At 39.8% G+C, this 24,432-nt stretch overlaps 1 protein-coding gene across 9 annotated transcripts in view; it reads right to left on the bottom strand.

Annotated features, from left to right (window-relative positions):
* Nucleotides 1-1,340: 1,340 nt before the first annotated feature.
* EZH2 (enhancer of zeste 2 polycomb repressive complex 2 subunit) overlaps nt 1,341-24,432 on the bottom strand; it is a 110,792-nt gene continuing 87,700 nt past the window's right edge. For 4 of the 9 annotated variants that reach the window (XM_045005446.1, XM_045005447.1, XM_045005449.1 and 1 more), the window contains 13 exons: nt 22,602-22,649; nt 20,809-20,900; nt 18,944-19,184; nt 18,349-18,518; nt 17,881-17,975; nt 11,294-11,334; nt 9,453-9,578; nt 7,815-7,993; nt 6,954-7,049; nt 4,522-4,603; nt 3,445-3,525; nt 3,196-3,280; nt 1,343-1,664 (listed from right to left, as the gene is read on the bottom strand). In XM_045005446.1, the coding sequence (XP_044861381.1) occupies nt 1,604-1,664; nt 3,196-3,280; nt 3,445-3,525; nt 4,522-4,603; nt 6,954-7,049; nt 7,815-7,993; nt 9,453-9,578; nt 11,294-11,334; nt 17,881-17,975; nt 18,349-18,518; nt 18,944-19,184; nt 20,809-20,900; nt 22,602-22,649 (1,397 nt within the window). In that variant the 3' untranslated portion in view covers nt 1,343-1,603. Of the gene's footprint in view, nt 1,665-3,195; nt 3,281-3,444; nt 3,526-4,521; nt 4,604-6,953; nt 7,050-7,814; nt 7,994-9,452; nt 9,579-11,293; nt 11,335-17,880; nt 17,976-18,348; nt 18,519-18,943; nt 19,185-20,808; nt 20,901-22,601; nt 22,650-24,432 lie in introns of all 9 variants that reach the window. The other 5 variants (XM_045005441.1, XM_045005445.1, XM_045005442.1 and 2 more) reach the window with 3 other exon arrangements.

Genomic DNA, 24,432 nt, shown 5'->3' with positions numbered 1-24,432 from the left:
GCAGCTGTTGTGCACCAAAAGCAGACAACTAATGCCAAGGGTTGGTACCACAGTTGCCAACTTTTCTGTGGTAAATAAGCACCCTGACTTTCATACTAAACCAAAAATCAAGCTAATCCCATTTCAAAACAAGTCAATCCCTAAGAACCCCACCACTCTGATTAGATCCATCAGGGTACAGCTTGGGACTGTGGTAGGCCTGCTGTGCACCCCAGGAGCCAATAAAAAAAAAAAGCTACAAGCCCAATTTGTTTTTTCCCCACAGGGTTGGCAATAGCAGCTCTTGCAACTGGAGGAGGATGAATCCAGGAATTAAAGGACAGAATAAAACATCATATACTGATAGTTGGTTTTGACCTTCCTTAAAGGTTTCATTTTCAACCTTATTGTAGGAAGTTACTGACAAGATCAATATATTTAGATTTAATCAAACCAGCATTTTCCAGTGGAAAATTGTTCCCTTGCAAACTTGATGGCTGTAGAGTAGTAAATCAGCCAGGATCAGGTAGGACTCTTATTAAAAAAAAAAAACAAGTCAATCCAATTCAGACTTGCAGGTAGTAGTATGCTGAGGCCAGTGGGCTCTAGTGTACAATATGTCCTAAAACAGGTTCTCATGCCCCTAGGGATACATCAACTCATCTAGATATGTGCCTAGTTTTACTACAGGCTACATAAAAAGCACTAGGGAAGTCAATAGAAACAAGTCCTTGTTTCTACACTATACACCGAAGTGGAAGTACAATTGATTTATTTTATAATTAATGAGAAAGTAAGCAATGTTCCAGTAAGAGTGTACTGAGACTTGTATTGTGATTTTGTGAGCAAGTAGTTTAAGTGAGGTGTAACTTGGGGGTAGGCCAGACAAATCAGCCTCCTGAAAGGGGTACAGTAGTCTGGAAAAGTTGAGAGCCACTGCCCTGAAGCACTAGGTCAGAGTGAAGGACACTGTGCCATACTTAATTCACTTCCAAAGGGAAAAAGTTATAAAGCAAGAACTAACATAGCCTTAGCCTCCACAGAGGTGTCGTTTAAATACACACCTTTATTTAACATGGACTAACTTAGCTGAATGTCACTCAGGGCAATTAAGTTGCCCTCACATACAGTTTGGAGAAAGGGTCTATGCCTGCCCCAATATAAAGACTACTACTTGTCCTTTAATCCCTGTTTTGTTTTTGCATTAACCCTATTTTCCTGTGCTTCCCGCTCAGCTAATGGTGTGAAAGTCCCACACAGAAGGTAAAAGCAGCAGCAAGTGATTGTGTACCCTCAAGTGATTTACTTTATATACCAAAGTTATTTTAAACTGGCTAAAACCACCATTATAGCTAAAATACACTCAAAAATGAAGAAGTTCAAGTATCCTTTATTCAAGGTTGAAAAATGTACCACACCGCATTATTGCAAAAGTTCATTGGTACAAAACACTTTGCAGCTGGTGAGAAGGCAATAAAAAGTTGATTTTGAAATTTACTATAAATTACTGTTACAGTACTTTGCAAATTCAGAATTTCAAATTGCATCATTTTTCTAAAATTGCCCACAGTACTAGAAAATTCCTGGAGATAAGGCAGCTGTTCAAAAGTAGAGGTAGCTGATATCAAGGGATTTCCATTTCTCTTTCAATGCCTACATATTTCAGTGCATCAGCCTGGCTGTATCTGAGGGGGAAAAGACACACAACTTTATTAATCTTGTATTTGATATGTATCATGCTGAGCACCATCAGGAACTTCAAGAGGCGTTTAAGGTGCTGAACCTCTCAAAGATACTGGGAACTAATCACATAAAAAGCTAAACACAATTCTGTTGCTTTTGTGCCCCTGCATTTAAGTTGCTGCTCTAGAAGAAAACATAGGAACAACTGTGGTGGTGGTAGAGTGCAGTCGCATTGTAAGAGCCCAATTCATGTTAAAACAGACTTTGGGGTAGAAATCAGTATGCAGTGGCTTGGGGGAATTTCATTTAACTGAAAGATTTTGGAGGGTTTTTTTTTTTACTTAACTTAAATTGGGGGGGGGGGGAGAGAAACAATATACTACATAGTTTGCTTTGACAGTTAACTGTTTAGAGCTTTGAATATCAACATAATTATCTTGAAATCAAACCAGTTCTCAAGCAGCATTTTTCTCCCTTCACTCATCTGTAAATTTTGATGGATGGAAATGTTTTTTCACCAGTTTGTGTAGGTACAGTAAAATGTTGTTTACTGAAATTAGCCTTGGAAGGGCAGATTTTTATTGGCAAACTAGAAATTGATCATGAATAAATTAGATGGTTCCTAACCATCAGGAGTGAAACAGCCTTGCACTAATTTGACAACTATATAAACAGGACAGAGGGTGGGTTGCCTGTCATAGCAGGGGACTGAACTCGATGACCCAGGAAGTTTGCCATTCATGGGACCACACAACTGGAACAATCACAGTGGGCCAGATTTTTAAAGCTACTCAAGCTACTTTAAGTCACTTTTGGATACAGCACTTGGCTGTTTAAACAGAGCAATCCCTAAGTGATTTTGTGTTGCAAACCTTAACTATCTTTAAAAATCTGGCCCAGTGTGCAGTCAGCACTAGACAATGAACGGAGCAGCTGTTTGCTCCACATGTGTGTTTACAGCAGGAGACTTGAGCCTTATCTACACTAGAAAAGCACCAATGGCACAAATTTTGCTTGGGGGTGTGTGGGGGGGAGAGGGTTGGGGAAGGTGGACTCAATCACAAGCAGTTATGCCAGTATAAAAATGTGTCAATCACCCCTGACAGATTTTACTGTGTAGAGCTGGTCTTTTGTAATTGGCAAACTTGGATATGTTATTTGGAGAAAAAGATACATAAAGTTTAGATAGTTGTCCTATCCTTGTCTCTTCCATACATATGGGGATAGTCCTCCCTATAAAGCCTGGGCTTCAAGTGTGCAAGGTTCTGACTAGCTGCTTTAATTAGACTGTGCCTATGAGTTTCAGAAGTGCCCCAAGTGCATTGCTGTCTCTTTCACCAGCAAAAGCCCAGTATTGAGAGATGAAGACAACTGCTGGCATAAGCAACCTGCTGAGACCCAAAGATGGATTTCAGTAAAAGGGGAGGTATCTAAATACATTATCAAACCTCAGATACTAAAGATTCAATGTGACAAAAAATCAGGCTTGGCCACAGTGGCCCTAGAATGAAGATCTTACTACAATCTACCAACCTGTAGTCAAAAAACAGCTCTTCACCAGTCTGAATGGCTCTCTTAGCAAATATGCCTATTCTGTGATCTCCATTAACCATCATAACTGTTTAAAAAAAAGAGAGAGAAAGTATACAGTCAGGGTCTTAGCTCACGTTTGCATGACTTATTTGTATTTACACATTCTGCCACCACAAACGTATTCAACATTCTACAACAATGTTTCATGTATTGTTAGACTACCCCTAGATTAATTTTTTCTGGTATTACCTTTTGCATAGCAGTTGGGATTTACTGAATGGTTTGCAAATCGGATTTTGTTACCCTTGCGTGTTGCATCAACCACAAAATCTAGAAGAGAATGTAAGCAGTTAGAACAGGTTTCCTCTAAAGAGCTTTCTAAGCACATCTGAGAAAATGCTGTACAGCGCACAGCCTATTTTATGCACCTGCCAGGTTATAACTTTAGTGTGTTCAGCTTCACAGGTGAAAGTCATTTTGAAAAACCTTCTCCGATGTTAAATTTTCCTCGGGAAAGGCTAACAAGTTGCCATATTAAAATCTCATGGCAGCATAGTTAAACAACATTCTAAACTTCCTAAAACTGATGTTTCCACTTGCTGAGAATCTTTACACATTCCACCTCCATCCATCTCCTGCCCAAATGATGTACAATGATGTTTCTAAATTAGATGGATCTCTTCTCTCTTTCCAGGTCTACAAGCTCTTTAAAACGTGCTGACCTTTATATAAAAAAGCTTCCTTGATGAATTTTTTGCAGCACTTAGGGCTAGATCCACAAAGGGGCTTAGGCAGTGCAACAGTGAGCACTGTGACACCTAGCTTTTAAGCACCACACTGTCCCGTAGAATCCTCAGCCATGAGGTAGGCACCCAAGGCTCCCTATGCAGGGCATAGGGAGAGTTAAGTTCCTAGTTGATTTTTCAGAAGCCAGCAAGCTGAGCAGGGAGGGGCCTAAGCTAGGCAATAGGAAATGCTAAGGAAAGAGATGGGGCTTAAGGCCCATCTATCAAAGGTTTTTAGGCACCTGATTCTTGGACAGACCCTTTCACAAAAGACAGCTACAGAGGACTCTACGTGCACGAGGCCCAATGTGGTAGGTATGCCTGCATCAGGCCCTGCAGGTGAGAAGCAGGAACCACCTACTCTGAGAATCCCACCCAGCCATAGAAGTGAACATGGGCACTGAGCAGTGGCAGAACTTAGGTAGTTTCGTTCATGCCACCTGCACAAACTTAGGTGCCTGTGGGTTAGGTGGCAGTTAAATCGAGGTTTTGAAAATCTTAGTTGTGTCAATTAGAATGGATAGCTAGACATAATACATACCATTATTCAGATTGAATAGAAAGCTGCACATGTACTTGTCATATACCTTCCCTCTTCTGTCTGCCTCATCCTGAGAAATAATCTGCAAGAAATATTGCATATTAAAAAAGGCCACTTATTTTTCAGCTGGTAATGGAAATAGCTTACAGCCTCAAGCATGCTCCACATCTAAAGCCCATCATAACTGGAATCCTAACTTTTCTCATTCTGGAATGAAATTTATACGGCAAGTGGAATTAAGACAGGGAAAACTTTAACACTACAGCTAAGGCTGACAAGTGGTCTTAGACTATGCTGTTCTGTGGGTGGATGCAAAGACCATGACTGCAAGACTAATAAAAGTCTACAGCTGTCATCTTGGAGACATTTCCAATTCAGCCATACAAAGTTACATTAACTAGGGCTCTCTTATTTAATAGCCCAAAACAGCACCATCAGTTCAGCCTAGAAGGAAGACACATATTTTATAATTCTGTTTCTCTAAAGATATATAAACTTACATTAAAAAAAAATCAAAAACCAATTTTATTTAAAGTTTTTTCAATTCAACCCCTTTAAAATTAATTTTGAAATAGACAATTTATGTTAAAGCTTAAGCTTATAATCATTTACACTGAATACATAAAATATTAAGCAGTACATGTGTGCTGCTACATTTTAAGAAAGGTGAAACCACTGAACTGGTAGAAGTCACTGGCTAAGCATCTGGAACCAATTTGTTGAAGTGCTAAACCAGCTTTTATCAATAGCCTCTTCTACAGGTTCAGAGAGAATATTTTCTTTGATTCAGTTTATTCAACTAGTTCAGTTCTAGTTCATTCATAGTTAAAAAAGCAGGAAAGCTTGTTTTCCTCTTCCAATCAATGAATAAAAACTAGGTGTGAGAGGGTGAGATCTACTAGTTCTGAAATCTTAAAGGTCATGGCGACCAGAAACAATCAGTACAATTCACTAACAGATAATTACTTCCTTTAATAAATCAGTTTCAACTACAAAACATGTTTTGATAAACTTTTGGTAATTTTTTCCTCTTACATATCCAGCACACTTAAGGTAGTTTTATTTAAATTTAAAAAAAATTAAAGCTGTTTTTGTGCATTTTCAATCAAATCTGAAAATAGAGCTTGATACAAAAGTTAATTATCTAGTTAAGAAGAAATGCATCTTCACCATTTTCTAAAAATAAACATTAAAAATCTAAATGCAAGTTAAGCTACACAACTGCTTAAATAAATATGTACAGCTATAGTGTATTCTCCTGGTTAGCAAAAAGAAGCTCCAAATTTAGTGTAAAGACTACTTAGTCGCAAATCAACGTGTTTAATAGTTACCAACCAATAAGGATCAACCTTTCACTTGGAAAATAACTATTGTACAAATGCACAACATGATTTAATCATACTATGATTGAAAATGACAATTGTTGCTTTGATTTAAATCAATTCACTCTGTACAGGACACTCACTTCTGGGCCTTAGCTCTCCCTTTCACACAGCCTGATATCTACATTTGGGGCAGATGAGAGGGCAGTCTTGCCTACTGAAGCTTGGCAGCATCTTATGCTGGCAGTCAAATGATTTTGCAAGAAACTCCAGATTTGCTTTAACTGGAACTGCTCTTTAGATCAGTGTTTCTCAAACTGTGGGTTGGGACCCCAAAGTGGGTCAGGACTGTTCCAACAGGGCTGGCATTAGACCTGGTGGAGCCTGGGGCCCAAGCCCGAGGCTACAGGCCCCCTGCCAGAGGCTGAAGCCCTTGGGCTTTGGTCCCCCTGCCCAGGGTGGTGGGGCTCTGGCGGGTTCAAGCTTCAGGTCCCCCATCCTGGGGTCATGTAGTAATTTTGTTGTCAGAAGCGGGTCACAGTGCAATGAAGTTGAAGAAACCCTGCTTTAGATCCATCCTCTCTTCCAGCCTCATCCTCACAGGCACCCAAAAGTCATGAAAAATCTTGCCAGTGGAAAAATGGCAGTATCAACCATGGATTCAACTATGCATAGTAGATGCTAGGGAAGCTTTTATTCTCTTGGCAATGCCAAGACCTTGAAACCTGCTGTGAATTATTGTATAACATTCCTTTATTCCACAAAAGGGTACTAAATCTACAAACAAGCTAGTTCCCAAGCCTAGAGACATTATTTAACCAATTTTGCTTTATAATTAGTCAAGGTCACAAACTGATACATCACTGAAGAAAGTGACCTTGAATATTTTAGTGAGACATCTATGTATAAAAAACAAATTTCTTACTCTTTTGCCAACGTACAGCTGTAACGATTAAAACATACATTTGAAGCAGTGGTTTTCAACCTGTGGTCCTTGGACTAGTTCTAAGATTTCTTAAGAGGTCCGCACCTCCATTTGAAATTTTTGAGGGGTCCGCAAATGTAAAAAGGTTGAAAGCCACTGACTTGAAAGGTACTCTCTTTCCTTACCTCACCACAGTACTCAGAGATGAATTCATTCTTCTGTACGGGATCTTTGATGAAAATTCCCCAGCCTGCCACATCTGAAGGTGCTAACAGCAAATGCTAGAGAAGGGGAGAAACAAGAAATGTATCATCTGACTTGGGTTTTCTGGAATGTTCAACTTAAATGATAAACATACATTGTCACTAACATTTGGGAAGGGAGAGTGGGGGGGAAGAAGGTGCACATAAAAGAGACCAGATACAGTGCTAATGAAAAAAACATTCCAGGGTAGAAGTGGCCACGGGGTAGAAACTGTTTGGTTACAAATCCAAGTAACAAGACACATGCAAAACTGTATCTGTCTGTACTAAAGGCCTCCAGATCAGAATAGTAAAAAAAACCTGGGTAAATTAAGAGATTTTTAAGACTGCAAAAGTCTGCTTGTACAACTGCAATATGTACCACTTTAATATTAATCTGATTATGGAAACCATGAACCAGTGCTTTAAAATGCATATTTTTTTCATCCTACAAAATGTGATGCTCAGCTTAAGTTTACATATTTTGCACACAAAAGTTAGTACTGAAGAAAACAGTAGATGTTCCATTCCATAGCGGTACAAGTTGCATAAGGAGCTGTACGAAGAGGACTAAAGTAGCACATAACTCAGAATGGCAAAGTCGGTGGAAACCATTTTCCCTTTCAGGCTAGTCTCTCTCTTTTTGTTGGCCACAAAAACCACAGCAGAGTCCAAACTCCAGTGCACTGGGGATTTTTTGGCATGAAAACAATATTAGGCACCCCCCCCTCATTGTTCACATGATGTAAAAAGGCAAAAACAGTGGAGATGGGAAAACGTGTGTAGAAAGGTAAGCATATACACCTTTTTGGATCCCCTCTGAATGCTGCAGTTCTTGCAAGAAACGTTTTTGCTGTCCCAGTGATCGGCTGCTCCACATGTCAGACAGAGGTCTGGATCACATTCACGTACAGCCAGATAGCATGGACACTGCTTAGTGTTGCACTGTGCTTTGCAGCGGCATCCAGGAAACCTGTTTTGGCCTTTAAAGAGGAAAGAAAAATAAACAAGTAAACGTAAAAAAAGAATCACAGTTCAGGTCCTAAAGTTTAGCAAAAATACACTGATTCCTTGCTCCAGATGTCTCAGTTCCCCAATACTTAAGGTTAATACAAAGTGAACAGCCAGGCAGGGTGACTATGCAGCCTGCAGCTGTGAGCCTCCCAGCCAGCTTGACAGACTCAGGCTAGGGCTCTAAAAATAGCTATGTAGGCAGCACTTTGACATTGCAGCTTGAGTTCTGAAGCCTAGGGAGGTGGGTGAGCTTCACAGCCTGAGCTCCAGCCTATGCTGCAACCTCCAAGTACTATCTAAAGAGCTATTTTTGGAGCACTAGCCTGAGCCAGTTAACCTACGCCAAGAGGCTCATTACCATAGGCTGAGTAGACTCTCTAAGGGTGTTTTCTCTGCAGTCTTCTACTGAATGAAGCGGTGCTCACCTTATGCACTAGTTTTGAAACTCTTCCTTTAAACAGAGGGATGGTAAGTTTCTTTACACAGGCTTTATATTCAAGAATAACCAACTCACTGCTCCTTAATGCCCCCATCCTGCATTCATTTAAACACGTTTCTCTATGAGCACATAGTCTCATTAAAATCTGCACCTTAAGTATAAGCAGCAAAGAGTCCTGTGGCACCTTATAGACTAACAGACATATTGAAGCATGAGCTTTCGTGGGTGAATACCCACTTCGTCGGATGCATGCTCCAATACGTCTGTTAGTCTGTAAGGCGCCACAGGACTCTTTGCTGCTTTTACAGATCCAGACTAACACGGCTACCCCTCTGATACTTGACATCTTAAGTATGTATTTCAAAGCCATTTAGATGTTGCTGTACTTGGCATTGTTAATGCTTAACTTATTTAGAGATTTTTGTATCTTTATAAATTCTGAAAAGAACCGGGAAGCCAGGGTACAGGTGTGTGTACGCCCTTGTTTCTTACCTTAGAAATATCAGTAAGGAAAAGAGTGTTTTTTTCTGGTTTTGCTGGAGGACCACTTGGAGGCAGAGGATTTATTTTAAGCTTTTAACTCCCTACTTGAATGGGTGAAGGTGCTGAATTTATAATAAAGACTCTATTCAAAGTGTAATTAGCCATTAAAGTTAAACAGGAGTTAAGACAACCAAAGAGATGTAAACAGACTAAAAAGCACTTTCACTCCTTACTTGTAATGTCATTTATGGTTCTGGTCACCTAGATATAACCTGAAATAATGCTTTTTTTTTTTTAAAGGGGGGAGGGGCGCACAAGAGAAAGAAAAAACCTCTCTGAAAACTTTCCAGGCCTTCTTTAAATGTCAAAAAAACAGCAAAAAATGGTACACGCTCGTTTTTTTGCCCTTTGTAGCCCTTTTATTTAATATCAGCAAATTTGTCTACACAAATGACACTAGTCTACGAAAAGACACTCAATTGCAGATGCCTTCCAAAATTACTTACATTCTGAGCTGCACTGACAAAACTTCTCACAAAAGTTCTGAGCAATTACACAAGGACATGAGCTGTCACAAGGCTGACGAGGATGATCACATGGCTGGTAGTTGTAAACATGATTAGATGACCCATCTGAATAAAAATAGTAATAATTTGAAAAGATTAAGAATGAGAGAACTTTAAATTTGTTTAACCAAAAATTTCAAATGGGAAGTCCCGTCTTAAAATTCACTTAAACAAAAAAGGCCTATCAAACCTACTCTTCTCAAAGTATTAATAATAGAAAAGTACACAAAACAAAAATTGTGGCATTAACAAGATGTATGTTAACTTAATTACTGAGTTGTTTGCTTGCTGTTGCACCTCACCCCTCATATAATCTGTAGTGTATTTAGAACCTAAGAGCTCATCTATAGTGGGAATTGAGGAGCAGAACTACAGCTGTATAATTACTTGCATAGGCACTGACTGCATGGATGCTCCAGGGCTGGAGCAACCACAGAAAAAAAATTAGCAGGTGCTTAGCACCCACCAGCAGCCAAGCTCCTCTTCCTCCCCCAACTCCTGCCTACCTGTGGCCCCCCACCGATCAACTCCCCCCCCTCCACCCCAGGATGCCTTGGAACAGTTGTTCAGCAGCATGCAGGAGGAGTTGGGAGAGGGAGGAGCGGGGACAGGGCACGCTGGTGGGCAGAAAGAGCTGAGTAGGGGTGGAGCAGGGGGTGAAGAGGTGGGGCCTGGGGTAGAGCTGGGGTTGAGCGCCCCATGGAAACTTAGAAGCCAGCACCTGTGAACACTATAGCTCTGTATGTGGACAATCTAGACCAGTGGTAGGCAACCTGTGGGCCACATGCGGCCCACCAGGGTAATCTCCTGGCAGGCCACCAGACAGTTTGTTTACATTTGCACAACCGCCCACAGCTCCCAGTGGCCACAGTTCACTGTTCCTGGCCAATGGGAGCTGCGGGAAGTGGCGCAGGCCACAGGGATGTGCTGGCTGCTGCTTCCTGCAGCTCCCATTGGCTGGGAACAGCAAACTGTGGCCACTGGGAGCTGCGAGCAGCCATGCAAATGTAAGCAAACTGTTGGGCAGCCTGCTAGCAGATTACCCTGATGGGCCGTGTGTGGCCCGCAGGCTGCCCCCACTGATCTAAACTAAGGTCATTTTTATTCCACAAGAGGAATTATACTGCTTAGCAATACCCATACAATTATACCGCTATATTTCTGCTGATCAATTTCCCTGTGATGATAAGTCCTAGGCTCTTGAAGGCAGGAATCTTGTCTTTCACTTTATCTGTAGAGCAGCTAATAAACTTTGGGTGCTATATAAATTAATATCTGCCTTCAATCCACTAGCACTTATGCTGGTTTAGGTGTATTTGTATAATGTTATATCTGTTTCAGTTAACAAAGCAGCGCAAACAAACAAAAAAATCCACCACTGAACAGAAAATTATTCTTTAATCAAAGTCTCTCCGATGCTCTACAAATTTGTGGGTATCTTGCAAAATAAAAAACCCACACAAATGCAGCTCATCACAATAAGAGTTGTGCTGTGTTATTTGCACTATAACAAGGCCTGCCTAATGTGTTATGAATTCATTGCCTCCTTCCTATTTAGTTTTATTTTCTTTTAAAATATGCAAAGCGTTTTCTGAACAGCTGCATAAACAATGTGGAATATCCTCTGTCCCTGCTATATCAGTAATGTATGGTTACTATTCTTCAGTCTCCTTGTGACCCCTGACTCCCCATGATAAGTATAAAATGGCCTAACATCATTCAGAAAACATTAGTAGGATCTTAAAAATTCAGGACATAAAGTTGAATGGAAAGATGCTAACCCTTTTTCAGCTGTATCTTTCTGCAATGAGCAGCCCACAACCTGCAAAAACACAAAACAAACACAAGAAGGTTGACAGGAACTCCTCCTGTACTGGGCTGGGGAATGTAGCTGCAGTTCTAGGTACCTACAAAATCACTTAACTGGGAAAGTCTTCTGTAACAAGAATTCCTAAACCTTCTACATCAAAGTTTTACGGAAGAACCTCCACACTAGCCCAGTTTACTGCTAAAATCTGGTGACATCAACGTGCTTGAGGCGATTTACAATCTACTAAAAATTATGTTAGAAACCAGTGTTTTTAATTTTGCTTTAAAGCTGTAGTTCCAATATATTGTTTCTTTAGCAGTTAAAACTAATTGAACTACCAAGTTTCACCAATAATAAAGTTAAATCATTTGCAGCCAGGATTTCCTAAATTTATATTCCCAAGGAGTTAATTCATACATTTAAATACCGACATTCAATTTCTATTGTTTGTGACTATGGGACAGACTGCCAATTTGCTTCTGTATAGATCTCCATTTCTAGAGAGAGTTAATACTTGTAACTGGTCCACGTAATGCAGAGTGTTGTGTGTAGTGAGAAATTCTCATGGTAGATTCAAATGTTTAAGGAACAGAACCATGAATCTGCATTTCTTTCCAATGACTACAAACACCCAGAAGTTCTTCTTTCAAAGCTTAGATACATTTAAATATATGTTTAACCAAATAGGAATTTCTAACTGTTAATTTCCTTTCTGCACAGCATTACGTCAATTTGGATTCTGATGGATTACTGTTTTCTCCTCCTGTGTACCCAACAGCTTTAACCAAACGCAACATGATTCTCCACACAGCTAGCTTACATTAAATGTGTGTTAACCTGTTCTCCATCCAATTCAGTAGACTCTTATCAAGGTAACTATGAGACTCAGAGTTCAGATTCTTAATTTGTTCGGATTTATAACTTTTCTTCAAAAAAAAAAAAAAGTTATACAAAACAGATTTAATTCCTTTTCAAGGTGGGTCACTCCAAGCGGGTATAATACTGAAGTAAAAGGATATAAACAGGTAAAAATTCCTATTTCTGCACTGTATTACTTCAGTTAAGAGACATAGAACCTCTCTAGAACTCTGCTTCCCAACTACTTGAAGGGAGAAATAAGATTTCAAGTCAGAAAATTTAATATAGCTCACATGATTATGTTACATTCGCCAAACACTGCAGACAAGTTAAAAGTAGAAAAGACTACACAACTGAACAATACTTCCACCACAGAAGCTTTCCTTCTTTTGGCCCAAGATGACAATATGGATTAGTAGTATGCCAAATTCCCTACCGGTAATGGAAGATTTTCATAGCTAAGACTCATGAATGCACAACTTAAATCAGACCTTTGATCATTACGAAGTGTCTATGAATTAAGTACTTCTCCAATTCTAACAAAGTAACATACCGTATATACTCGTTCATTAGCCCATTCGTTTATAAGCTGACCCCCCCCCGCCCAATATGGTTAGGTAAAAATAGCAAAAACTATACGACGCTTTCATAAGCTGACCCTATATTTCAGGGGTTGGCAAACTTTGGCTCCTGGCCCGTTAGGGTAAGCCGCTAGCAGGCCAGGACGTTTTGTTTACTTGGAGTGTCTGCAGGCACAGAGCCCCTCAGTTCCTAGTGTCTGCAGTTTGCCGCTCCCATTGGCTGGGAACAGCGAACCGTGGCCACAGGGAGCTGAGGGACTCCATGCTTGTAGACGCTCTAGGTAAACAGTGTATTAAATATTCAATTCAATGATTCCATAGAGTTTTAAATAATCAAATTTTGGTGTAAACCCATTTATAAGCCGACCCCCACTCTTCGATGCGTCACTTTTTTACAAAAAATATTCACTTTCTGAACAAGTATATACGGTACTAATGTCCTGCAAAGGTCCAAGGTGTGCCACCTTCTTTCTAAGGGCGCATTAGATTGCATAGAAAATTTGGCAAGGAGATGAATTAAAATGAAAGATTAACACTTTGGCCAAGAAGATCAGAACCAAAATAACTTTACGTGGTAGAAAATTAGATATGGAAGTTGTGATGAATTATGCCAGCTCACTGACTCTTCTGAAGGAAACTAGGGCCACCAAAACAATACTTTGAGAGTTAAGGATTAAAGGTATATTGTGACCATGAGTTCAGAGGGGGAATTAAAGATGACAGTTAGGGACCAAGTGAATGCTTCAACATGGGCCAACTGGGATAATTAGAGGTCTGACTAGTGCTCTTTGATATTGGCAATGGGTTGCAACATAAACCCTAAGATTAGCATGGTGGCTTTCAGAAACTGAATGACTAAGAGGTAGAAGGTTGCCTGGAAGCACTGTACCTTTCATTTAATGGCCTCAACGAGTGACATACTGGGGATAGGACAAGTGGTGGGGGTGAGAGATTTCTCACCAGTAATTCTATTTATCTCTTCTCCCATCCTACTCAGCAACAGAAGACAATGTTGAATTTTCAACTACCAGGAAGCAAAGAGGCAAAAGTGTCAAGTGGGAGATTTCCACAGCAAAGTAGTAGTAGGATAGTATAAAACAGAGGAACTTCAAGTGCTGTTTCCCATGGGATGTAAGATTAAATAAATACTGGACCATGACAAACAAACAATTACTAGTGAGTAATTTCCTCTTACTTTACATGCCACTTCTCCCATTCTCCCCAGTAATAGTCAGGAGGTGTTGCAAACATCAAGCCAGATGAGGTAGGCTTACGAAGAAGTGGTACTTGGAGAATCTTTCAGGCAAGAGCAATTTCAGTATATAAATACATGTTGGAAGATGAGAAAGCATTCACAAGTGTTGTTCCTAAATCCAGGTATCAGGAACAATAGGCCAATTACTGATGTTGGATCTCCAACAAAGTGGGAGACATCTGGTTCCTGCCTGCCTGCACATTTAATAACTGAATGCTTCTGGATTATGTTCACTTCTGATTACTGAAATCGTTTGTCAAATATGTTGACCTTTCTGGCTAAAAATCCAGAAGATGCTGACATCAACCGGATAGCAGCTATAGACATTTCTGGGGAAACTGCTAAAATCTGTCCCTAGTAACGGCATGAAGACAACACTGAATCTGTCTCGAGTTTAGAAATGAAAATTCAACTGGTATATGTAGTTAGATCTGTTGGAAAAGTAGGTTTTTGCTTTTCTGCTTTTGTTCTCATTAGACTCCTTAAATATGCTGTGTCTAGACTCGCTCTAAAGATGCAGCCTTTTACAGGGGAATGCAAGTAATTTGGGTCAAGACATCAGCCACACTGCTTGCCAGGCCACGATGATACTTAAGATGCCTTTGGACAAGATCCTCAGTATCCTGGGCAGAATAATACAGAAAAGCTATAGCGAGGTGCTGTGAAGAACCAATCCCTGAAGAATAAGGACACAAAGAAGAATTGAAATGAAATCTCTCTGGATAGAAAATCATCAAGAATATTTCTTCACTTAAGTGTAGTCTAAGAAACGAAGTCAAGTCCTATTTAATGAGGGAAAACTCATTACAGCTGATCATTATTAATCCAGTGAGATCAGAGGAAGATTGATAACTATTTCATTCATATCAACTAGATATGGATGTAAGCACATGAGAATGAATGACTAAATTACCAATTTCTCTCCTCTCAGTGAATGGTCACATTCTTTTGAGTTGGTGGAATTGTTGCTCTTTATTCAAGTTGTTAAACTGGTTGTCTCTTATACAGAGCTGTTTTCTTGGTTTAATTAGTAAGAATAGTTTTTACAAATTGTCAGGCTGCAGAGATGATACATAAAAAGACACCTCAGGATAACTGAAGTTATTAGGCTCCTACAACAGAGGTGTAAAAAAGAAAGTTTTTCCTCTCTCTTTAGCACAGCATTATCAGGAATCTAAAAGACTTTGGCATAGTAAGGAGCAAAGGAAACTGCTCTTAGCAATGAGCAGGCTGTTTTTCCTACTAGGCTCTCCATTCTTTAAGCAGACTGGGATGCTAAGATGGTGTGGGAACCCGATGCTGCAGGAAGTTAAGTTTGGTAGTGCTCATGTGGAGTAAACAATAGCAGTTTAGCTTGCAAGACAGCTTCAGCATATTGGTAAAGAGGCCACCCAGACTGAACAGAAAGCTTAATGAAAAAGTGCTACCAAGTCAGGCAGGAAAGATGTTACAAAGGCTCTTAACTGAGCCTGATGCTGCTTTTTCTCCTCTACGAATGGAGTTCTCCTTCAGAAGGATGGTGCCTGTGAATGTAGGAAGCCACTATGAATTGTTCTTCAGGCTCTCTCCTGTCTTCTGGCAGAAAGGAACTGGAGTGTGCAGCAGGCTCTGAAGAGCCTGCAATGGAAGCCATGTCCCAAAATTAGGAGAGTCAGAGAAAGGTTGTTCAACACAATTTAAGCAGTCTGGCTCTGGTACAGTAGATTCAGACTGGAAACATAAAGAACACTTTCTACCTCTTCGGAGTGTTTCAGCCACTTGTAAACCTCTAGCTGCATCTCTTCCAAGAAGGCAGAGAAACAAGAAAATCATCATGAACAAGTGTGACAATATTGTTTTGTTTTACTCAAGATGCTTCTTACATAGGAGGAAAAGTAATCCATTAGTCTTTGAGCTGACATAGTAAAATGCAGAATCCAATGAGATGTTGTAAAAGCCTTAAAGACACCCTGAAATCACTTATCACTGACACATTGGCGACCAGTCAGAAAGAACACATTGGTGTATAGCACTTCCCCACCCAATGAACCAGAACAGAGAAAACCAGAATGCAAAGCTAACAACATTCCTAGACAGAGCTGACAACTGTCCAGTTTGGCTGGACAATTTTGGATTTTGAAAATCTTGCCCACCAAATGCCTCAGGACAGTTGAGAGCTATGAAGCAGAGGGAGCAAGGGTACTATTGTGATCTGAACAGAGCAGGACTGCTTCCAGCTGCTCACTGACCCCCTTTTCTATCCTGGTTTGATTGTCTCTCTACACTACAAGCAGTCAGTTCATTTTATCACTGTTGCAGCTTCTGCACGAAGATCAATGGAAGGCTCTCCTTGAGCAAGAAGACTATGAAACAGGTAGACGGGAGCCAGGAAAGTAATAGGGATTAATTGCTGGAAAAAGTAGGGGGAGGGGAGAAACAGGCAGCCATTCAGGAAAAATAGAAAGAAAAAGTTTTTCAAAGATCTATTGGCTACTGACAGTTCTTCTCTTTCTTTTTTCCTCTCACCCTTCTAGGAATAAAAACATTCACCAGAAGACGCACAGAATTGTCCCATGCTTGGGTTTCTGTTGGACCACAGATTTTTAGTTTAGAAATTGTCCCTATCAAAAGTGTTCACATGTTGCAAAGTAGATAGACAAGAAACAGGGGGGAAGGGAGCATTTTAAAAAACTTTTAGAAAGTTAATTTTGGATGGGCTTTTTATATCCTCAGAAAGAGCCTTATAACAGCTTTCCTTATCACTTATATCAATAAACATAGATAAGTTGCCATATTATTTTTGTCTTGTACTGGAACTTTAGTAGACTCCTAGCATGGTTCTTCAACTAAGTATGTAGTTGGTAAATAAGCCGGAATGTCTGAGTCCATGTAGGTGATCAAGAATTGTTTTGTTTTTAAAGGGAGGATGTGTCTTATTTTTCCAGCATATTACAGGTTATTGCTTGTCTGAAGCATTACATTTTACCATATGGACAAAATCTGCATACTAATTTGCAGAATATCTTGTATTCACTACTGATTCAGACTATTATTGGGAAATGACATAGTCACATGACTTACTGAAGTGTTATTTCTTAAAAAACACCTCAAGGAATCAAGGAATGTTGCCCAAAACAAACAAACAAAAAATCTACTAAGTGGTAGTATCTCCTTTTCCTTTTTTTTTTTTTTTTTTTAAATTCAACAAAACCTAACCTATTCTACATCAATGTGAATTTTTGATTATAACAACATTGTCTGGAATAATGTGAATCTAACCCTAACTTGAATTTACTTGTTGCAATAAGCCTATAAGCACCTGTGAAAAACTTGACTATTTATAAAGGTAGAACAGGGTTTGTTTTGTTTTTGAGAAATTGGACAATTTTGTTTCACTGATGTTCTTTGAAAGCAAAGGAATAAGGAGAAGAAATAAGCAGCCTTTTCTTTCAAAGACCTTACTTGTATTCTGCTGGTTCAATAAGTCTCCTTTCGCAGTGGTTCTCAACCAAGGGTCCAGTGCCCCCTGGGGAGCAGGTTTCAGGGGGTCCGCCAAGCAGGGCTGGCATTAGATTGCTGGGTCCCAGAGCAGAAAGTCAAAGCCCCACCTCATGGGGCTGAAGCCTGGGGCCCCAAGCCGACGGCTGAAGCACGAGCAACTTAGCTTCATAGGGTCCCTGGTGGCATGGGGCCCTAGACAGTTGTCCTCCTTGCTACCCCTTAACACTGGTTCTGGCTTTTATGTGCATAAAAACAGTTATGGCACAAGTGGGCCGTGGAGTTTTTAATAACATGTTGGGGGAGCTCAGAAAGAAAAGAGGTTGTGAACCCCTGTCCTATGGGTTATCATGTTTAGCTTCTAAGGTTATTTATTAACAGATTTACCTGTGCTTCCTCTTCTTCTTTCTTGGAGGAGTATCAACATCTTCAGCAGGAACTGGAGCAATAATACTAGATTCTTTTACTCTAAACTCATACACCTAGCAAGAGATACCATAACATATATCTCACTGATAGAAAATGAAGCTTTCTATTATGTTAGAATGATTTCCTCCAACACCTTACAAATTATAACAAGCCACAAAATTTCTTCTTTATAGATATGTCTCTTATTTTATCTTATTTGATCTTAAATGATCAAATAAAAATAGCTGTGTATTTTAAACTGTATGATACATTCAAATCACTAAAATTCATTGTACAAATTTTTAAAAATCAGAGAAGACAGGGTTCTCAGGAAAACCAAGTTGGTTAATAAATTCTCTTATAATAAGAATGAGTATTAACATATATTTTCTATCCAGTTTTGAAAATAGCATGCTGCCACCTAAATAAGCAATTTTCACTTCTTACCTGCCTGCATGTTTTGGTCCCAATTAATCTAGCAATTGCACAGAAGTTGTCATAGTAGGTGCCAATGAGAACTCTGAACATTGAGGCTTCTGCACCACTCCATTCCACATTCTCAGGAGGCTCAATATTTGGCTTCATCTTTATTGGTGTCTGACACCTGGAATTTGCCTCTGCAACATCAAGAGCATCAATCAGGTTGAGGCTTCTCTCACAATTTAAGTTTCCATGACTCTTAAAAACATCAAGTTATGTGAACTGTAACAGAACAAAGTCCTGGTTTTTTTAAGTGAGAAGACACCACATACAGAAATTTTAACACATCTACAGACAGAAGCTATAATCAGACAGTGGGAAGAATTCAGGTAGCACAGTCTAGCTTCTGAAAGTATTCAGGAGATAGTGCTGAACAAATGAAGTTATTCTGAACTTTCATTATAAGGCTCTCTGTGATAAAGATACCATCCCATATCTTCTAATTAAATTAAAAGTCCAAATACACCCAAAAATATGTGGTTTCTAAAGTTGCTTAATTACGGTTTGAGACCTCTCCTCACAATCACAATTCATTTCTTATTAAAGCATTGACTGGCCTCACCAGAGGAACTGGATGTTTCATCTTTCTTCTCTTCTTCCTCTTTATCATTATTTTCACCTCCAGTTTCTGCTCCTGCTTCCCTGTCACTATCTGTGTCCTTTGATTCCAACACATTTATTGTTGGTGTGCTGGGCCTGCTGGTGTTATTTGGAAGTCTTCCTCTTCGGCGGCCACCTGGGCGCTTTGGTGGCGTCTTTATTCGCTCAGCAGTCAGTGCAGCTGCAAACTCCTTTGCCCCTTCCTAAATAAAGAATAAGAGTCTTCAGTACGTGGGTTTGAAATGTTTTAATTTGGGAAGGAGGGAGGTGAGAATGGATCACTAGTCACTTAAAGCCAAAACCTGAATCATGAAAAAATGCATAATTTACACAGCAGGTTTCAGATAAAATAACTATTTACGTATTTTAATATAAATCTAAAAATGTTTATCTACAATGCTTTTCAGTCATCTCATGTTCATGATCTTTACTGTGTGCATCAATAAAGTACACACTGTTTGAGATCTCAATTTACTTAGCTTTGATATTAGTACCCAAATTCTATTTTCACTTAAAGAAATGAAAAAATACTTTCATGTTTGATGATGGACAAATAAAAATTTTCCAGCATAAAGTCCATTGCCAAAAACAGAAATGTTGGGAACTGTTAAGGTGTTATAGCTAAAAAAAAGGTCTGGTATTACAGGGAAAGATGAATACAGCATAGTATTTTCTCTCATTTTCTTTGAGATGGATACGATTGAGAGAATGTATAGCAGTCCTGCACAAGATGCAGCCCACTGTACGGCCCGCAGGCAAGCGGCGGGGTGGGGCTACTGGGTTCGCCCCCTGCCCAAGCACCCTAACGGCCAGAAAGGCACATGTCTCTGTCTCCCGCTTCCCCCGCCTGGCGTACAGTGGGTGCATCACTTCCGGGACCTGCTGAGGTGGGAAGCGCTGGCCACAAGGCAGAACTGGAAGTGCTGAGTGAGGGGAGGGGCGCCCGGCCTGGGCTCGAGCCGCAACTCGGGTGGGCGGACTGGGCTGAGACACCCACCCCCCCAAATCCTCCCTTTGGTTGGGGGTGGGGCGGCTACTGCGCTGGTTGGTTCCAGGGCGGCCTCCGTAGAGATCAGTGGTGGGTGGGTTTGAACTGTCCGTGGGCGGCCAGGAAATCCCCGGGGGAGAAGTAGAGGGGTGGGTGTGGGTGTGTATGGCGCCTGCCCTGCCCCGACTGCTGCTGAATCCTATGCACCCAAGCCCCAGCTCCCAGCCCTGGGGAGGGGGAGAGGCAGGGAGGTGCTGAAAGACTGCAGGTGCTGTGTTCTGGGCCTGCGCCAGCTGCCCTGCCACTATTACAGGGAGCAACACACAGCTCCCCCTCCCCCACCTGGAAAGTGAGGCAGCAGGTACCCCCTCCAGGTGCCCCTCTCAGTACACACTCAAACCCCTCCCACACACCCCAAATACTCCCTCCCAGTACACAGACACACACACCTCCAGCTCCCCCTTTGGCCGTGTCCTGAAATATGGTAACCCTATACTGTTAGAGGTACATACTTCCATATGAAATAATTCAACTTCCCAATTTGAACTTAGGCCTGGTCACTGGAGTCACTATCCTTACTTTTGTGAAAAGTGCTATGAAAGCTTTGACTGCAAGTTGCTAGCACCTAAATTTTACATCTTCATTAGCACAGTATCTCCTAACACCATGTGGGACATTAGTCATCAACAGAGTTTCCTACAGCACTGCATATTATGGCTTGACTGGATTCATTTGACTACAGGCTTAACCTTTTTCAACACTTGATTTTTATTTTTTGCTAAATAGAAAGTACAAAAAAACTCCCAACTCTCTATCTACCCAGTGAAATAAGTTCTTACCAGATGCTGATAACAATGCTGTCCACAAGGTTTATTATCTATTGCTGTTTCTGTATTCTTCCGTTTGTAAGTGTTAGGAGTTGCGTGGAATGCTGTAAAATAAAAATATTTCTCAAATATTTTAAAATATGTGTTTCATGAACAAATACTTGCAAAATTGAAAATTTATCTGAACTTCACCAAAAGTGGCCTGATGGCAACCATAGTAACAGTGAAAGAAAAACATAATGGTATTTTATTTACCATTTAAAAAAAAAAAAAAGAATGGGCAAGTAAAATTGTGCAAAGCTGATAACTTATAGTATGTGTTTCACCTATTCAGATCACTATCTTAAGTAAAAATGATTACCCTTTACACACACACACACACGCACAGTCCTGGGTTAATTTTGTTTCCCCTGCCCTCTTTCAGACAGAGCATTGGTACTACCAGTGGGAGTCAAACTTCTTATTCAGGGACTTTCCCTCAAGAACATGCTCCTTCCTGCTTCAAGACCAGGACAAATAATGGCTGACACCCAGGCAATCAATCCTGATTTTTGCAATCATCAAAGATCTCATTTACATTAAACATTTGGAACTTTAAAAAGTGGGAGCAAATTTTTACTATACCCACTTCCAGGCCACTTCACACTGCTTTGAAAGTGTAAATATGCCTTAGTGTAACTGAGACTTCAGTGTTCACATAGATGCAAAATGAGATTTAATAATTCCCTTAACTGTTCCTATGATGTCCAAAGACCACCTCAAAAGAATTCTTCACCACAGAAAAATACAATAAAAAAACAAGCCCTTTCGAATATCTTGACTTAGGATCTTACAGCAAAAAGAGCAAAGTAGTGTGGGAAACTTGCAGCTACACTGTCAATAGAACATGTGTTCTAAATTATGTAGGTGCTTTTGAAAATTCCACATGCAGCCTGATGGTTATTCAATTAGTTCTCCAGTATTTGAGGGGAAAACTGAAATGACCTAATGTTTCCAATTTCTTTTTAAGAGGGTGTGCATGAAAATTAAATACCATCTCTGAGGTCATCTTTATACATCATAAAAAAGCAATGAAGAACACACTTTTGTTCTGTGGTTCACCGTCAATATTTCAAGAGACATTCATATGATCATTTGTTCAAAAGATACTTAGCCCTCTTAACCACAGATCAGGGTCACCATGGAAGCATAATCTAGATAAGCTACCTCACTGATATCTTTCTGTATTAGCTACGCCTGAACTGAACAAATATAGCCAGGAAGGAAGATAAAAATCAACTCCTTTTCAGAGGAATCCAATGACAGAGGGGAAAAAATTGGTAAGAAACTGAATGTCACTTATATTTCCAGTGGGCTATTATACACAATGAAGAAAACAAATAGAGTGAGAATCAGGCTCTGAAAGGATAACTAGCCTCCATTTAACCTCTAGTATACATTGACTAATATTTATTTTTAAGGCTATTAAAGATCTTTTACAATTTTGCCACATTAACATAACAGCAGTGTTTACATTTCTCCCTCAATTTAGTATAGGGAAAACCTGAATAACATGAATTATTTTCAAGCAGCAATAGTTAATATGTAAAAGCAATTGCTGTGCATTCACAAGATCGTATGTCAAGTCTCAGTGGTAAGCAATTTAATTCCATAGCGAAAATCTGATACTCAGATTGCACAATTCTGAAGCACAAAAGATAAATTTTAGACTATGGTAGTACACCTCTACCACGATATAACGCTGTCCTCGGGAGCCAAAAAAATCTTACCGCGTTATAGGTGAAACCGCGTTTTATCGAACTTACTTTGATCCGCTGGAGTGTGCAGCCCTGCTCCCCCGGAGCACTGCTTTACTGCGTTATATCCAAATTCGTGTTATATCGGGTTAGAGGTGTACATATAGCAAAATACAGAGAAGAGTTTGAACTCAATATCACAAAGACTGAAACACTAAACATGCTGAGCCAGATCCTCAGCTGATGTAGATCGATAGCTCCAAAGACTAACATAGAACTGCACCAATTTACACCAGGACCTGCTATCCTCTTTGAAATTAGTGTAGTTCTAGGGTACTTTTTAATCCCACAACCTAAAAGGAATTGGTATATTTGGTTCCAATTTAAACCTAATAGTTACCAATAAAGCCCAGCTGAGGCTTAGTAAGTACCATTTAAAAAAATAGTAATAATAATGGGGGCAAGGGAGAGAGAACATTCTGTTCCCAAATACTTTGTATTGCTCTACATAGGCTTTGTAATCTGATGTCTGAAATTGTGATTCTTAAGCACCACAAGTCTTTACATTGCTTTATAATATCAAATAAAATATTAACAATACTATTTTAGTTAAAAAGTTCTTACCATCAGGTGTCCCAAATATGTTAAATAACTCCTTACCAAACTCTATATTTAGAAGTAATAGCTGCATTGTTGAACTCTCAGTTACTAGGAAGTGCCAAAGTTCAGGATAAATGCACTTCAGCTCTGCCGCCTTTGGAGTATGCATTATACTTAATTTTACCATTTCTTATTCCCCTACATTGAAGTTTATAGCTTTAATATTTTATGTAGTTTCTGGAATGTATGCATGTATTCTACACCTATACAGCCTTGATGTGTTCAGATGTTTTGTACATTAAATATATGAAATATACACTCAAAGAAATCTTATACCTCAAAACATTTAATGCAAGACGTTTTAAACATTATTTTTCAGTTTCTAAAAATAATGAAGGGAAGCAGGAAAACAGAAAGCAGTAACACAGAGGAAAAGCAAGTCTTTCAGTATTTAAAATGTTTAGGGCTGAAAATATGGACTTTTTATTGTTCTGAAAGACGTTTACTTTCTTCTATATTAACAGTTTCTCCTCTCCTCTCCACAAGGAAAATGGCGCTGCAGTAATTTGAGAATACAGCTGGGAACATTGCTTGCAAGTGGTTTACAAGACTGTAGCAATCTGCAGAAATCAAAACTATTTTAGTTATATGTATCAGTTTCACATGTGAACATTTCCACTACAACCTCTTATGGGTGTGGCTATATTTGTCCTAAAAATGTGTCCCAATACTTTTCTCCCTGGTCTGCACAAAAGCAAATTTAAAAAACAAAACCAAAAAAGACAAATCTCTGCTGTTGTGCTTTTGTTCTATTGCAAACTAGGCATTTCAGCATTTTAACACATCACCACGGACATCTGACAAAGAAGGTGCATCGGGAGTTAACATACAAATACTTTAAAAACTACACCACGAGAATTTGTCTATATCAGTCAAAACTGTGTTGGGTATTTTTTATTGCTGTTGGTTGGTTGGGGGGGGCAGGGAAGAGGACCCATTCGCATAGAAGGGATGTCAATATTGTGAATGTCATTCTTGCTATAGTGGAAAGATTTTGATGTTTTTCTCTCCCCAACAGTGGAAGGTTTCAGTTTCCTAGGGATGCTAGAGTCTGGAAGTTCATTCCATAGCCGGATCTCTTCAATCAAGACTGGAATCATTCTCCTGGGATTTTTGATCTGCATTGTCCCCAATTGGCTCACAATCCTCAAGACCTTACTTATTCCTAATATTTATGAAGGTGCAAACGCATAGGCAGTATTTTAGCCTGGAATGTACATTTGTTCCATAAACAAGTTTT

The sequence above is a fragment of the Mauremys mutica genome, chromosome 2, assembly GCF_020497125.1.
Source record: "Mauremys mutica isolate MM-2020 ecotype Southern chromosome 2, ASM2049712v1, whole genome shotgun sequence".
In the NCBI taxonomy this organism is placed as follows: Eukaryota; Metazoa; Chordata; order Testudines; family Geoemydidae; genus Mauremys; species Mauremys mutica.
This window is presented reverse-complemented; position numbering and strand designations above follow the sequence as displayed.